At 35.2% G+C, this 15,397-nt stretch overlaps 1 protein-coding gene across 1 annotated transcript; it reads right to left on the bottom strand.

Annotated features, from left to right (window-relative positions):
* Positions 1 to 419: 419 nt before the first annotated feature.
* On the bottom strand, positions 420 to 15,337 carry coro6 (coronin 6). The gene is made up of 11 exons (XM_051093843.1): positions 15,136 to 15,337; positions 12,794 to 12,993; positions 9,840 to 9,962; positions 8,098 to 8,227; positions 7,750 to 7,928; positions 7,541 to 7,660; positions 4,750 to 4,854; positions 4,528 to 4,673; positions 4,000 to 4,057; positions 3,622 to 3,849; positions 420 to 2,953 (listed from the first exon to the last, which is right to left on the bottom strand). Exons 2-11 carry the CDS (start codon positions 12,989 to 12,991, stop codon positions 2,831 to 2,833), a joined length of 1,410 nt encoding a protein of 469 aa, XP_050949800.1. The 5' UTR covers positions 12,992 to 12,993; positions 15,136 to 15,337; the 3' UTR covers positions 420 to 2,830.
* Positions 15,338 to 15,397: the final 60 nt, after the last annotated feature.

Here is a 15,397-nt window from a genome sequence, read left to right as displayed (position 1 = left end):
CTGCTCCCCCTTCTTTAGAAATCATTAACAATACTTTAATCCACAAACTGTTCTTAGCTATAGGAAGCAGGCCAATAGCAGTCTAGTGGAACTAATGGAGGTTTTGGCACTTGAATGTCTGAGATTCAAGCAATTCTTGCTTTAATGCCTTCTGAATCTCCTTCACATGCTACAGAGGTGGAACACATTGAAAAGTGAATATTAACAGCTCACCACCTGAATAGGGTAAGAGACCTTGAGGATATTGCACCCAAACCAGTACCCTTTGTTCCTGGGTTGTTTATATAATAAAAAATGTGCTAGCTGTATGATCCTATAACTAAAAATAGAACAGAGACACTGTTCGCTATGTGCCTAGAAATAAATTATCAAATAGATTATAAGCAAGTGACAATGCATGCAACAATGGCAACATTTTTTGTACAAAAAGAGTTTTATTCAAACCATAATACTCACAAATTATCCTCTATATAAACACAAATCAAAGTCTTTGGTTTTGATGTTTTGCTGTTTTTCATGGTTTTTTGTTGATGTTGTTGTTGTTGTTTTAGAATAATATTTACATTTTGAAATGTTAAACAGAAGCCACATGAGTTTTAATTGTGTTGGTCAAAGCTGGAAAGGCAGAGATGTGTAAAGTGAGAGGTTAGTAGCAATTTAGTAAAATAGCAAAATAGTAGAGTCTATAATGCAAGCACTCATACAAAGAGGGTCAAATGGAAAGCTGCTGGCTATGCAAACATCCTTTTGCTTTTTATGTTAAATCATTAGATTTATGTTAATAACATTAGATATCTTTATATAAAAATTTGCCCAGGAGCCACCTGCATCTGCCTGAAGGAACTGTTCGCCCAAGGATGAAAACTGTTTTTGTTTACTCACCTAAGTTACATGTCTCTTTTAATCCTATCTTATTTTAAGAGAATGTTCAGGCTGTTTTTCCGTGCAATGAAAGTGTGTATCAATGTATCAATGCTGGCATGATTAAAAAAGAAGAAAAAACTCTCTCTCTCTCTCTCTCTCTCTCTCTCTCTCTCTCTATATATATATATATATTACTAATTAACACACTGACACACTCAAGCACTGTATTCCAAGTCCTCTGTGTTCTATATATAATTTGTATGACAAACAGACCATAAATAGCTGTTTTTAATTCCTTCTGATGTAGATCTCAAATATATGTGCTTGGTTTGATTTAAATATTTTTAAATATGTGACATCACAATCTGCTGCACAAGAATCATCACTGATGTCAAACCTGGCAAGTCTTCAGAACATTTGGAATTTAGTGCACAAGTAATATGGACCACTTTTATGGTACGTTTTTGTGCTTATTTTTTGTTATTTTTGGAGCTCCACAGCCTGAGTAATCACTCACGTTCACTGTATGGAAAAAGCAGCTTGGACATTTAGCAACAACTTTCAACATATTTTACAGAATACATCATATTTTGGAACAATATAAAGGTGAGTATATCAAGAGCATTAGAATTTTTGGGTGAACTGTCCCTTTACGATAAAATGGCATGAAGTAATGTGCAGAACTCTTACGCCAGGTATACGCTACACGATTTTAGGCCCAGTTTTTCTGGAGGTCACCATCAAAAAATTTTTTTTCTGGAAATAAGCCTGAAATCTGAGGCAAAGCAGTATTTATTCATGTGAGTGATGCTTGTATAGCGTAAATTATAAAAGACATGATCTGAGAAAAGCATTGATACTCAAAAAATAATTAGCAGGCTAAATATCTGGGCCCTGCAGTGTGAAATATTTTGACTGGAAATGACAATGGCGATGAACTACAGCCAATGAGAGAACAAGATATAGTAGAAGAGAAATTTTGGGGGGAGAAGTCGTCTTCTCAACCATCTGTCCTCCACATTCTCCTTTTTTCTTTTTTCTTTTTGTTTTTTTGCTGCAAATCAGTGCACAGACAATCTACATCACAGGTTTCTTGCAGATCACCATTAATTGGAGGAATTCCAGTCCGTATCAATTCTCCATTACTGTATCAGTTATTGCGAATGCATTTTGTAAATGAGACAGGATTCTTTCTAGTGAAACTGTGATGTGTCACCCAAAATCACCAAACCACAGCAACTTCATGTGGCCTAAACAAGTTAGTCTAGTATAAATCGAACAGCAATTCGAAAACTTTGAAATCGTGTAGTATATTGGCGGCATTACTGAGCTCGCTACTGCCCTGACATATCATAGTCATGCCATAGATGTTGCTTGACCAAATAAGAGCTACATATGCTACCATCTGATCCCAAGTCCTGGTCTTTACAATGAGGTATGTTCACACAGAGACTACCAAAGACACTATGACTGTTAACCACTACAGAAAGCTGCAGCTACATTTCTTGTGTCATTCTTTGTCAGCATTTCAAGGTTAAAAAGCAGTAGGTACATTAAAGGATTTGTAAATCCTAAAATGAAGGTGGTTTTTGCCTACCTTTTGCATAGCTGACATAAATTCTTCCTGATATGATTCCTTAAGCATTTAAGGAATACAGCTAATATTGTGCACTACTACACAATATTAACAATTTTTCTACAAAGCATCAGGATGAGCATTCTAAGTGCCTTTGCCAAATTAAATCTCCTAATGCTCCAAAATGTACCTACTGTATAGGTGATTCATTCACATTTAAAAAAAAGCCTGTGAAGTCAAAAATTCAAGTGGCGGTACAGCCAGTTGAACTGGAGTTTAAAACTGTTTATAAAAGCTGAGTTGAGGTGGCTTGGCCTATCTGTGCTCATACTTTAATTGTGAGGGGTTAGCAGTGAATTGGTAAGTGTGCACAGGATGAGTTGGCTTTATTCAGACTGTGCCATTAGTGTACTTAGAGAGCTTATTCTCTAAGTCACAGATTCGTTTCTCCTGTGACAGAACTGTGGCCTTCAGATTTTGGATCTCCTCAACAAGCTTCTCCAACAACTGAGGCTAGAGTTTGAAAGAGATTGAGAGAAAGCAAAGAAGATGGCAGTTGGAAATAGGAAACAGAAGAAAGAAGAATAGTGACAGAAGGATGATGAATAGGAGCAAAAAAGAGAGGGAAAAAAGCAAAAGAGAAAGTCAAGAACAGGCTTAATTTGGAAATGAAGAAGAACTGTTTAGCTTTTAGGGATGGGAATCAGAAAGAATTTAATCATTCTTTAAAGTACCAAATTTGATTAAAAAATAGACTTTTGTGATTCATTTGTAAATTATTTTCACCGTTTCATTAAACAGAACCAGTTCATTTATGCAATTCATTTGTGATTTAAACAGATACACTGTGTTTTTTGTTCCATGGACAATGAATTAAAAATTATTTTTAAAGATATAATGCAGCTGTGTTTTTTTTTTATCATATCAGACATCAAGCTACAGCTAAAACATTCATTTGCCATAACATTATAGATTCAAAACCACAGAAAACATTGTTGGGGTATGTTGTTATAATGTTCCAATATATTTTTTGTTAGTTAGTTTGTTTTTAAATGAACCTGACTCTGAACAAAATTCCCAGCCCTATTTGCTTCTTAAGAAATGTGAGAAAAGGTGAAGGAACAAAAGCTATGAAGTAGGACATATTTTAAGACCAAAGATAAGCAAGATGTTCTACTTACGGGCAAACTACTTCCATCTACGTTAGACATGCTTCTACGTGTTGCAGGTCTGGTGTCTAGAACATTCGTCTTGGCCACCTTTAGCTCTCTACTCTTTGGAGGAACATAGCCATCCCTCATTGACACTAATATGGGGTCTGCGTCTCGTCCGTCCATCCATTCTTCAGGTTCCAGAGCTGGATCTGGGCCTGCTGTGTCTGGGTAAAGATCATCCTGGAACAGGTCCGACTGGCATCATAACAACAGAAAGATGTAACTGGATGAACAGATTTTACATACTTGATCATCATATAATCAACTTTTGATTTCCAGTTAGTTGGATTTGTGGTCATAGTGGTTCAGGATTGAAATAACTCTCAACAAAGATTATGTGCTTACCTTTCTGGGTACTGTCATCATAATAGGCTCACACTTTCTTTCATGGAGTTTATATAATCTATATGAGGAATAATAAAAGGTTCAGGAATGCTCAGTGGGAATGTTTAGATTAACATACACTGATGAATTGTGCACAATAACACAAAATGAGTACAGAGAATATTAAAAAGGTTTTGATTTTGTATAAAGAAAAGGCCTTTCAAAATCAGGCATAAACGTTTAAAAAGACCTAAATGAGACCAACTTCTATACTTTACCTCAAAAACAGCTGAAGTACCCTGATTGAAAGTTTGAGGTAGTTAAGATGTTCCTTTTTTTCAAAGCCATTTGAAGAACAGCATTTATTTGAAGCAGAAATATTTTGTAACATTACAAATATCTTTGCTGTATCTTTACTGTTCTTCAATCTAATGTGTCCCTGCTAATGTGACCCCAAGCCCTTAAATGGCAGTGTATATGGTATTTCAGAACACTACATAAGTAACTAACACATATCCAAAACAACCAGTATAACCATGCAAAACTGACCTGGCAATCTCACACTTGCTGACGTCCATTCCTCTCTTGGGCATGAAGCCCATTCCTCTCTGTGGCTCCTTACTACTGAATGTGCTGATGTAATGCACATAGGGAGGTTCCTCTGTGATCTCAAAATACCGAATACTGCTGTCACCCTGTAGAGGGATGGAAACAACTTTACAGCACCAGCCTGAGTACGATAACAAATGAAGATGAAACATGGAGTCATACCTTGCCACTGAGATATACAATGTTAGTGTCTGGATCATAAAAAGGCAATAAAACTCCATTACTTGTGTCCAACTCCAGTAGTGCTATGGGCTCTTCAAAATTAGTCTAAACAATGACAGAAATGAGCACCATCAGTGATTTGAAAGAAAACTAGGGCAGTGAAATAACACTGATTAAAATATAGAAAAAATGAATAGAATAAAATCAACAAAATTAATAATGAATAAATCAAAATTCTGTCACCATTTAATCACCTTCTTATTGTTGCAAGCTCATAAAACTTTGGCTAATTGAAACACAAATTGAGACATTTCAATGAAACCTAAGAGGTTTCTTTCAGTCCACTAAAAGTCCAGGTAACCAAAACTTAGAACATCCAAAAAGGTCACAAAGATATCATAAAAAAATAATTTTGAAGATATGATTACTTTATATGACGAGCAGATTTCATTTAGACTTTCATTTATACTACACAACAATCAACACACATAGACTACCAGTCAAAAGATTTTTATTGTATTTTCTGTTTCTTCTGCTCACAAAGCTAACATTTATTTGATCCAAATAACTGTTTTCTATTATACATTTTTTAATGTAATTTATTCCTGTGATCAAAGCTACATTTTCTGCATCACTACTCGAGTCTTCAGTGTTATATGATCCTTCAGAAATCATTCTGATTTGCTGTTGTAGAAACATTTATTATTACTATCATCAATATTTAAAACAGTTGAGTACTTTTTTCAGTATTATTTAACGAAAAAGATTCAAAGATCAGCATTTATCTGAAATAAAAAGCTTTTTTTTAGCACTATACCATTCAGAATCTTGGAGTCAGTATATTTTTTCTGCTTTAATTAGCAAGGATGCTTTAAATTGATCCAATGTGGTAATAAAGACATTTATAATATCTTACAAATCCATTTTTCAACATAATAATAATGTTTTTTTGAGCAGCAAAAAATAAATAAAGTATGTGTGTTTATTTGTGAATAATATCTCCTCATAAGACTTCAATTAAACGGCTTAATTTTTAGCAGCCATATCACACTGCAGCCCAAGACTGCTTGCCCACTGAAGCTAAGCAGGGTTGAGCCTGGTCAGTAACTGAATTGGAGACATCCTGGGAAAAGTGCGTTGCTGCTGTAAAAGGTGTTAGTGAGGCCAGCAGGGGTTGCTCACCCTGTGGTCTGTGTGGGTCCTAAAGCCCCAGTGTAGTGACAGGGACACCATACTGTCAAAGAGCACCGTCCTTCGGATGAGACGTTAAACCGTGGTCCTGACTCTCTGTGGTCGTTAAAAATCCCAGGATGTCCTTTGAAAAAGAGTAGGGGTGTAACCCCGGCATCCTGGCCAAATTTGCCCATTGGCCTCTGACCATCATGCCCTCCTAATCATCCCCAAATTCTGATTGGCTTCATCACTCTGTCTCCTCTCCACCAATAAGCTGGTGTGTGGTGGGTGTTCTGGTGCAGTATGACTGCCGTCGCATCACCCAGGTGGATGCTGCACATTGGTGGTGGTTGAGGAGATTCCCTCCTTCTATGTAAAACGCTTTGAGTGCCCAGAAAAGTGCTATATAATGTAAGGAATTATTATTATTATTAATTTTTGGATCTTATAAGTTTTGGTTACCAGTGCCCGGTTGCATAAAGAGCCTTAAGTTTTTCCCTTAAGTATGAAACTTAAGGCATGATTTCCCCTTACCTAAGGGGATGATTTAAGGGTGTTGCATATAATCCCTTAAACACTTCCCTTACTAAAAGGGAAACCGTTAAGTGTTTTACGACAGCGATTCAAGGTTTGCCGTTAAAAAAATCTATTGTTGCTATGGACACGTTATTTTGTAATGCAGATAGTGGTGTAAGTTTTCACAAAAAACAGTATAACACGGATAAGGAGAACAAAATATAAACCAAATATAAACGAGAAGGACCAAGCGAGACGGAAACTCAAACTGATAATTGACTCAAAACGAAAAATTCTGAAAAATCATTTTATTGAGTTTCCGAGGCGATGTGAACATTATGAAGCGTATGTTTCATTCATACTCGAAGCCGGAGGGCGCTCTTGCGCTGAAAGTCCAATCCGGACTCATAGAAGTGTTATGATGGAATACAGCAGTAATCGCTGCAGCTAAACTGAAACGTAAACACAATAAACACACGATTGCGACAATATACGGTTTATGTGTGTTTTTTAAGTTATCTCCAGGTAATACGTAGGAAAATACAGGAATAAAATATCGAATATAAATTTGTTCTCGTGTGTGACGGACTCTTGTTTGAGGTATTATGTGTGAATGTAATTTAATCAATGGTTATGTGTGAATAAATGCCTAAATTAATCTGTTTAACATATAAAGAGTACGATCGTGGATTGAATCAGCGCGCTGTTTAACACTTAAGGTGACATTTTCCATACCTTATGTTATACTTAGGGAAATGACAGCTAAGGGGTTTTATGCAACACTTAAAGGGGTTTAAGGGATACTTAATAGAAATTCTAAGGGTCTATGACGTTTCAACTAAAGAAACCCTTAAGTGACATTTAAGGGATATTTTATGAAACGCCCTTTAGTGTAAGGGAAACATAAGGGCGATCTTAAGGGAAAATTACACTTAAGGTGCTTTATGCAACCGGGCACTGGACCTTAAATGGAGGGACAGAAAGCTCTCAGTTTTCACTAATAATATTTTTTAATTTGTGTCGAAGAGTAACCAAAGCAAAATGTGTATGGAATAACATGAAGGTAAGTAAATTAACTATCCTATTCATTTTGTTTCATTACCGGATCCCACAGGCCAAGCTCTCTCTGGCTCATCCTGGTGAAACCTGTGGTGAAAATGTTGCCCTCTCTGGTAAAAATGGCTCTCATTGGTCGGATGCCCTCATGTGGGGACATTCTTTCCTACAGAAGAAAAAATGTCCATAATGTCCAAGTTTACCAACAGCCCTGAGGTCTTCCTTCCTTCCTCTGCCATAATACATAATACTTACCGCCACCACCTCATTTTTCCGGGGATCACACACTCGAAGGCGACGGTCCTTACAGGTGGTGCAGAACAAGCTACCGTTGTAGTTCCAGCTGACATTATATATGAGATCAGGATGGTCATCCATTGTGATCAAGGGTTCTCCAGTGCCCACATTCCAGATGATGATCAGATTATCACTGCCTGAGACAAAAGGACACTGAATGGAAACCATCTGCATGGTGGAACAAAGACTTTCCACTGCTTCTAGTTTATTTCCAATGAAATGAAGTAATCTTCTTTTCAAGTTTATACACTTGTGTATCTGTTAAATGTAAGTTGGTGTCTATTAAAAGGCAGTATTGATCTTTACCTGCAGTGAGGAGTATGTTGCGGGCAGTGGGGTGCCATTTGATGATGCCCACACGTTTAGAGTGACCCTCCAACACCACAATGGGCTCACTGATGGGACGACAGGGAGTGTGGTCGGGGATCTGCCATACCTGAGTAAACACAACTCTATTAGAGCAATGGTTTTCATTCAGGGGGGGCTCAACAAATTCCCAAGGATTAATTGTAATATTTTTAATATTACAATTTAGTATTTGTAATTATTTTTAAAACACATAAAAATAAATATGGTAAAGCCATACATAGATGTTCATCTGCTTTAAATGTGTAGAAAAATTCCACACTCTACTCAAACCACCAAGCCTGAAAATGTTGCTAATAAAATGTTGTGATAATGCTAGTTTGCAAATTCTTTTTGTTTAGATTTTTTTTGTAGTAACATTAATATAATAGGGTAATTAAACAAGAATGATCAATCAGCCTAGAAAAAAATTTGGTGTAGAAACAATTTTCCAATAATCATTGTTTTATATATAACTTCAAACAATAATTTTTACAGTGCACGGATTGAACTGCTTGGGTACGTTTATATATTGCTTTGAAGTATGTTGAATAGGAACATTATTTCGGTCTCCCAGTGAGCACAGCAGCAATGGCAGCTGCAGTTAACCTCCTCTAACAGCAGCGCATACAGTGCATGCCATTCACGTTTGTAATGTAATGTAATGAAACAGCACTAACAGCATTCATATATTATAATACGTCCCCACATTGTCTTGGTAAACTCTGGGGAAACGCGTCCCATATCTGTTTTCAATAGATTATATAATACTTTCAGCATTTATACTCACATTTAAAACATCTGAATGCCATTGCAGTAGATACAAAACAAACCAAGTAACATCTTCTTCACTTTCCTGAGCGAGTTTTGTTCAGATTCACACAGGTGTTCTAGAAGGTGAAGTTTTATTTGTCCTAATTTTAAACAGTGACGTACACTGAAAAGAAAACATGGTGTAGGATTTACTATTTTTGTTGTTTGAAATTACTAGTAAATTACAAATCACAAATAATTACAAAGAAATGGCCAGTAACACATTAAATCAAGTAAAATTTTAAAGTAGAATAACTGAAATAGTATGTTTTGTAAACGTACTCTGAAAATCTTTTTTACACTTTTTACAGCGTATTGTTCTACAATTTTAACTTTCCATGAAATTCTTTTCCTTAAAAGGAGCACTAATGTTGCCTTTATTTAAGATAAATGTAACTTGTTTAATGTATTCGTTTATTTTTTGTTTATGTAATGACATTTATACACTTTCAAGTGTGGCTTAAGTGTCCAAATACGTCATGAGGTCACTGTATACAAAAGTGTTTGTGCATGAGGACATGCACATGTTCCAGTGTGTGCTGAAAATGAAATGACTCATCCCTATAGACAACCCAGACCCATCTTTCCTTGTCTGTCATTACCACTGGCTTATTTGTGAACAGGTTTCTGGCCAAGAGCTAACATGTCCTTTTAACATGTGTTTATAAATACCAGCTCCTGTCCCATGCCCGAACCGTTAACTCCAGTCATCACCCTCCATATTAACACTATTGTCTGCCACTATGATCTTTCCCTCCACTGTGAGGTATATACAGAGACATGCTTCATTTGTTTGTAAAAAAAAAATGCAACTGAAACATGTTCATTATTAAAAGGCTAATGGCTGGCAGGCAGTGGAGATGTTTATGAATATCTGTTATGATGATTACCATGGCAGTGGTGTCTTCAGAGCAGCTGGCCAGGATATTGTCACTGTGTGGACACCAGTCAATGTCCAGAACAGGCCCTGAGTGTCCAACCACTAGAGGGTAGTTTTTGTCCACTCGACCCACCTATTGCATATTAAAACAAGGAATAAACGATAATGTTAAGTATTGAGACAGAAAAAAAAGTTGTATATAGTTTTAAAAAAAACTCCGTCAAATGTTTGGGTTTTGGTAAGACTTTTTAATCTTAGTCTCTTATGCTCACCAAGGCTGCATTTATTTAATCAAAAATCTAAAAAGTAATATTGTAAAATATTACTATACAAAAATCACTGCTTTATATTTTATTATATTTTAAAGTGTAATTTATTCCTGTAATGAGAAAGCTGAATTTTCAGCAGCCACTACACCAGTCTTCAGTGTCACATGATCCTTCAGAAATCATTCAGATATGCTAATCTGGTTCTCAAGAAATATTTCTTTTTATTGAAAACAGCTTCTTAATATTTTTTAGGATAGTATTCACATGATTCTTTGAGTAATAGCCTAAATAAACAGCATTTATTTTAAATTGTTTTTTTTTTTAACATTATACATTTCTTTACTGCAACTTTTGATCAATTTAATGTGTCATTTCTGATTAAATGTCTTAGTTTCCTGTATATATATATATATATATATATATATTTTTAATAGTGACACAAAGGAAGTAACATATTTTTCCCCAGTCTTGCTTGGCTCATTCCATTTTCTAAAATTTTACATAAACTGAAAGCTATCTTCAACAAGCTTGACTATTGTTACCAAAGTAAAAAAAATAAATAAATAAATCAAACAAATATATTTGTTTAATTTATGGAAATAAATATTTACTATCTAGAAAAAATAATTTATTTTAATGTTTATTGTTACAAAAACACATCATTCTGGGCTTTAAATATTTACATATATCCCAAATTTTGTTGCAATGTTGCAAAATAAATAGAAAATAAAGCTTGTTTAATATTTATTTTGACCTCCTGAGGTTGACAATCAACATTTTCTCAAGATTAAGCTCTGCCTTGACTTCTTGCTTGTTTTGCTGTTTTAAGCTACTATGTAATATGCCTAGCATGTACTTCTAAACTGACAGTTGTTATTTAAGGATTCTGATGTAACTTCTTTTAATGTTATTTTGTTATTCGTGTTGTGAGCACGTGTTGGTTCTGTGTTCAGGTCCTCCTCCTCCAGTCACTCCCCTCCTCATTCTCCTAGTGTGTATTAATAACCCTGTGATGAGGCGTTGAAAAGGGAGTTTTTCTTTTGGCCTGCCTAAAAGAGTCTAGGGGAGATGGCTAGCTGGGTATTTATAGCTTGTCTTTTCAGGCCTGCTGATATATGCTCGTGACTCGGCAGAGGCTACACTAAAAGGGCATTAACTGATGGACCCTTAGAGAATCAATCTCATGAAAAAGGATTCAGTGATGTGAAACACTGCTTTGTATCAATATATTATCTTTGACCTTGAATTGACAAAGGTCACACATGTATTAGCAACAAATGGAAGAAATATAAGATGTTTTTTAATGCCAAACTCAAACTCAACGCATTTCTATAATAGTTTCCAGTGTGGAAGACCTGGTTGACTGTGTAACCTACAGGAGGTAGGTTGTGTAACCTTAAGGTGACTGTGTAACCTTATAGGAGAACTTTATACAGTAGTCCCAAATGTAGCTATTTGAACATTTGAACACAAACCACCTTTAACAAAGTAATTTGTTATTTTAAAAAAGTGGCATTTTTTTTCTAAAGAAATATAGCACACTCACACTGTTTATCAGTAAATATGATAAACCACACCTGTGTGAACAATCACTAAAATTATCTTAGGCCCAACTGAGAGGAGTTTTATAAAAAGAAAAAAATAAATTGGACAAAAAAGTATGTTGCTTATTTGAAATGCTGTTATCTAATATATAATCAGTGTCCAAATACTTTCTGAAACCACTTCATCTGTGAAATCCATTTATTTGAAATATTTTTGTATAATTATAAATGTCTTTACTGTATTTGTAATTGGTAATTGTTTGATCATCTGAAAAAACAGCAAATGACAGAAGTTCTGAAAGCAGACATAAACCCATATGATGATATGAACTTCATGAACTTTATTAGAAATCTGATTTTGTGAAACATGGTTACTATTTTCATAGTTCCATCATTATCTGTGATAAAATGTTATAAGATAAATAGACATAAGATCATGATATCAGCATACTGATTTACATTGCTTTGCTAATACTGCAAATGCAAGCTGCTAAGTAACAGATAAGAAGAGATGGCAATGCATGATGCGGATTACATAAACTCAAAAATGCTTACTTATCATCTCTAAACTCAGCTTCGATATGTCACAGAAGTAGTTTCAGACAACATATGCAAGTTGTGTACCCTGTTTCCATGGGGTTCAAACCTTCGCCTCTATGAGGGTGAAATGGAAGCCCTATGGGGGATGGGCACCCTCAACATGAGCCGTGGCTGAGGCTCTTGAACAAACATACCCATAAATATAGCCCATGAAGATGAAAGAATAGACAAAGGTTGTAAAGCAGACATGTAATATGTATAAAGTCCACTGTATTTAGGACCACAGATTGTACATTGTCAGAAAAAAAGGTACAGTTCAAACACTGGGTTGGTACTGGGTTGGTACTTTTGTAAGGTACAAAAGTGAAAAGGTACATCTTTGTACCTTACTACATTTTAATACTTTGAAAGTACATACTGGTACCTTTCAAGGTACATTATAGTACTTGCACATATTTGTACCTTTTCACTTTTGTACTTTAAGGTACTGCCCCAGTGACAGAACTGTACCTTTTTTCTGGGAGTGTATTATTGTATCCTCACAGTGCATTAACTTTAAAATAAGAGCTCAGAAATACACGTTACAGTAGTTTTCTTCTCAAGCCACTCACCTTTGAGAGAGGCAGAACCAGAAAAGCCCCGCCTCCACTTGACTCCACTATAACTGCCAGAAACTTTGGGTTAACTGCACAGAATGAACTGTCCCATGTCACTTTGGAAACCCGGATATCATCATAACTTTGATCCGCTTTCACCGCTTGCCCAAAAACATGCCGGAACTTGCTCTGGCGCACAATGCTGCGACTCATGGCTGTGAAAAACAGAGAAACATATTGAGACATATATAAAATAGCCTATATTATACATAGAATATTTAATAATTATTTGTACACTCTGTGGAAAAGCTGCTTAGTAATTACTATCAAACTGTAAATGCATATCATTTTAAATAAATTTTATAATTAACTTAATAATGTATTATTCAATTATATTTATCTATCATTTATATAAAAATAAAAAAAAATAAAAAAAAAACATATTTGTCAATGACAGTAACATTAAATATTGCTTTGCTTCATTAATGTCAGTTAGACATATTATTTTTTGTTATATGGTACTACTTAAATACTGGCCTATTTAAAGTTTTAAATACCCATCTTCATATTAAGATACATTAATATAATTCTATACACATTGTGCATATTGTTACTCATATTAATAATGGTAATCATAATTTAAAAATAATGATGAGGAAATATTATGGTGACAGGTATAACTATAATAAACTTATTAATGTACATTGTAGAGTAATTATATTTTCTTTTAATTTTTTCCCAGATGTTATATAAGAGAATTATTTGTGGAAGCAACAGATGATTAACATAGACAAACAGACACACAATCTGCATCATCTACACAAAAGCACCCTAAACAGCTCCTATTGAAAAATAGAGAACACAAGCCATGGCTGTGCAAGAGCTTTAAAACATCTGAGAGATCATGAGAGTTGTAACATGGACTAAATGATAATGCTGTCAGTTTAACCAATTAGAAAAGAGCCACAGGGTTGAAATCACTATCGTACGTGAGCACCACCTTCCTGAGATCACAGCAGAAGTTAATATAAAGGATTTACAGGACAAAAAACAATTCTGAGCTAAGAAAGTAAAAGTTCTAATATGATTTGTAATAGTGTTAATCAAATATGAGAGGTCTTTGATAAAGCAGTTACGTGGGAAACTATTACATGCAAATTTTCCTTAAAAACACTTTTTAAGAGAAATCCTATGTATATAGACATAACAGAACATATGACATAACAGAACATTGCTATGCAACAAAAACATTGACGACATTATTGGTGCTGCGCAGTGATACGGCGAAGAGGTGGAAGTCAACACAACAGCACAAATTTAAGCACCAGAAATATCCATTTTTGTTTATTCACTGTTAAAAAACAGAACTGGTGTCATCTGATTCAGTAAGTTCTTGTTTAATTTGATATGTAACATTCATAGATGTTTTTCATTTACATGTTAAAATAATAAATATAGATGATCAGACATATATTGCCTGTTTTTAGAGCTTTTAGTCTGTTTCTTTCTTCTTCTTCTTCTTTTTTTTTTTATGTATTTCTATATTTGTTTCCAATTTTGGGTTTTTAATTCAAATGTCTCCAATATGTTTATAATTTTGAACTAAAATTGTAGGTGGTGATAGGGGAGATAATCATGTTAAACAAGCATGTTTGATTCATGTACACAATTTAAAACATCCATCCTAGTAGAGGGGTACATTTAAACAGCATTTTTGTACTTGCCTCTAGATGTAGAATTTTAACTAATTTCTAACAGATTTTAATTTATTAAAGTCTGAGACACATACATTCTGGATCCCCACTGCACATTTTTTCAAATCACAATAAAGAGTTATTAATTTTAAACTGACAAAAACAAACAAACAAACAAACAAAAAAACCTTAATTGACACTTATACTACACCACATGGGTAGAGCTGTTAAACCCCCTTCAGAATGCAGTATCTTTAAACTACACAACAGTTTGTCCCATGTGAGAAGGCCCCCCTCACTGTCTTCAGACACGGTCACTTTCCTAATATAGTCATGCCAAACTGCCCATGTGTCTCCCCCTCTGTCCCCTCCAGACATGATCCTTCCATATTTACAAAGTGACAGAATGAAAATATACCAATGCCAACGTATACAGCTTGCGCTATTATTCTCAATTGGCTCCGCGCACACCTGGCCTTTAATTATAGATATTCCTAAAGCAACTCAATGAACGAGCAGAACGCGCTGCACTGATACGTTACGATAATGTCACAGCCTATTCGCAACAATATCAGAACTTTACAAAAACTATACAATGTGTCGTCCCAATGCAGCATTCTATCATGAGGAACTGCGTAACTGTCAATCAAATGAATCACTTACCGCTGTCTTTGGGGAATACACGTCTTTAAATCTGCTCTTCCCCTTTCGCAAGACGGTTTAAGGCTCCTCTCGACGCTGCGCTTTTTAGAAGTGTCTCGTTTATTCCAGGTCACAAACTTAGTGCCGACTCGCAGAACTAGCGCGAGTTCTTCCTCACTAGTCGTTCCTGAACATCGAGCGAGAAGAGAGAGAAAACGGTGGATTGGGGGGTGGCTGGAGAAGTGCACAGACACGGGTGTATATGTATGGCAAGCCATTTTAA

Source organism: Labeo rohita, chromosome 21, assembly GCF_022985175.1.
Source record: "Labeo rohita strain BAU-BD-2019 chromosome 21, IGBB_LRoh.1.0, whole genome shotgun sequence".
Classification (NCBI taxonomy): Eukaryota; Metazoa; Chordata; class Actinopteri; order Cypriniformes; family Cyprinidae; genus Labeo; species Labeo rohita.
Note: the sequence above shows the minus strand (reverse complement) of the source record. Positions and strands in the feature narration are given on the sequence as shown.

Coding starts and splice junctions, on each gene's coding strand:
- coro6 (XM_051093843.1), bottom strand. CDS start 12,991: ATGAGTCGCAGCATTGTGCGCCAGAGCAAGTTCCGGCATGTTTTTGGG. Junction 8,228..9,839: donor CTGAAGACACCACTGCCATG/GTAATCATCATA, acceptor GTGTTTACTCAG/GTATGGCAGATCCCCGACCA. Junction 2,954..3,621: donor TAGATGGAAGTAGTTTGCCC/GTAAGTAGAACA, acceptor TTCAAACTCTAG/CCTCAGTTGTTGGAGAAGCT.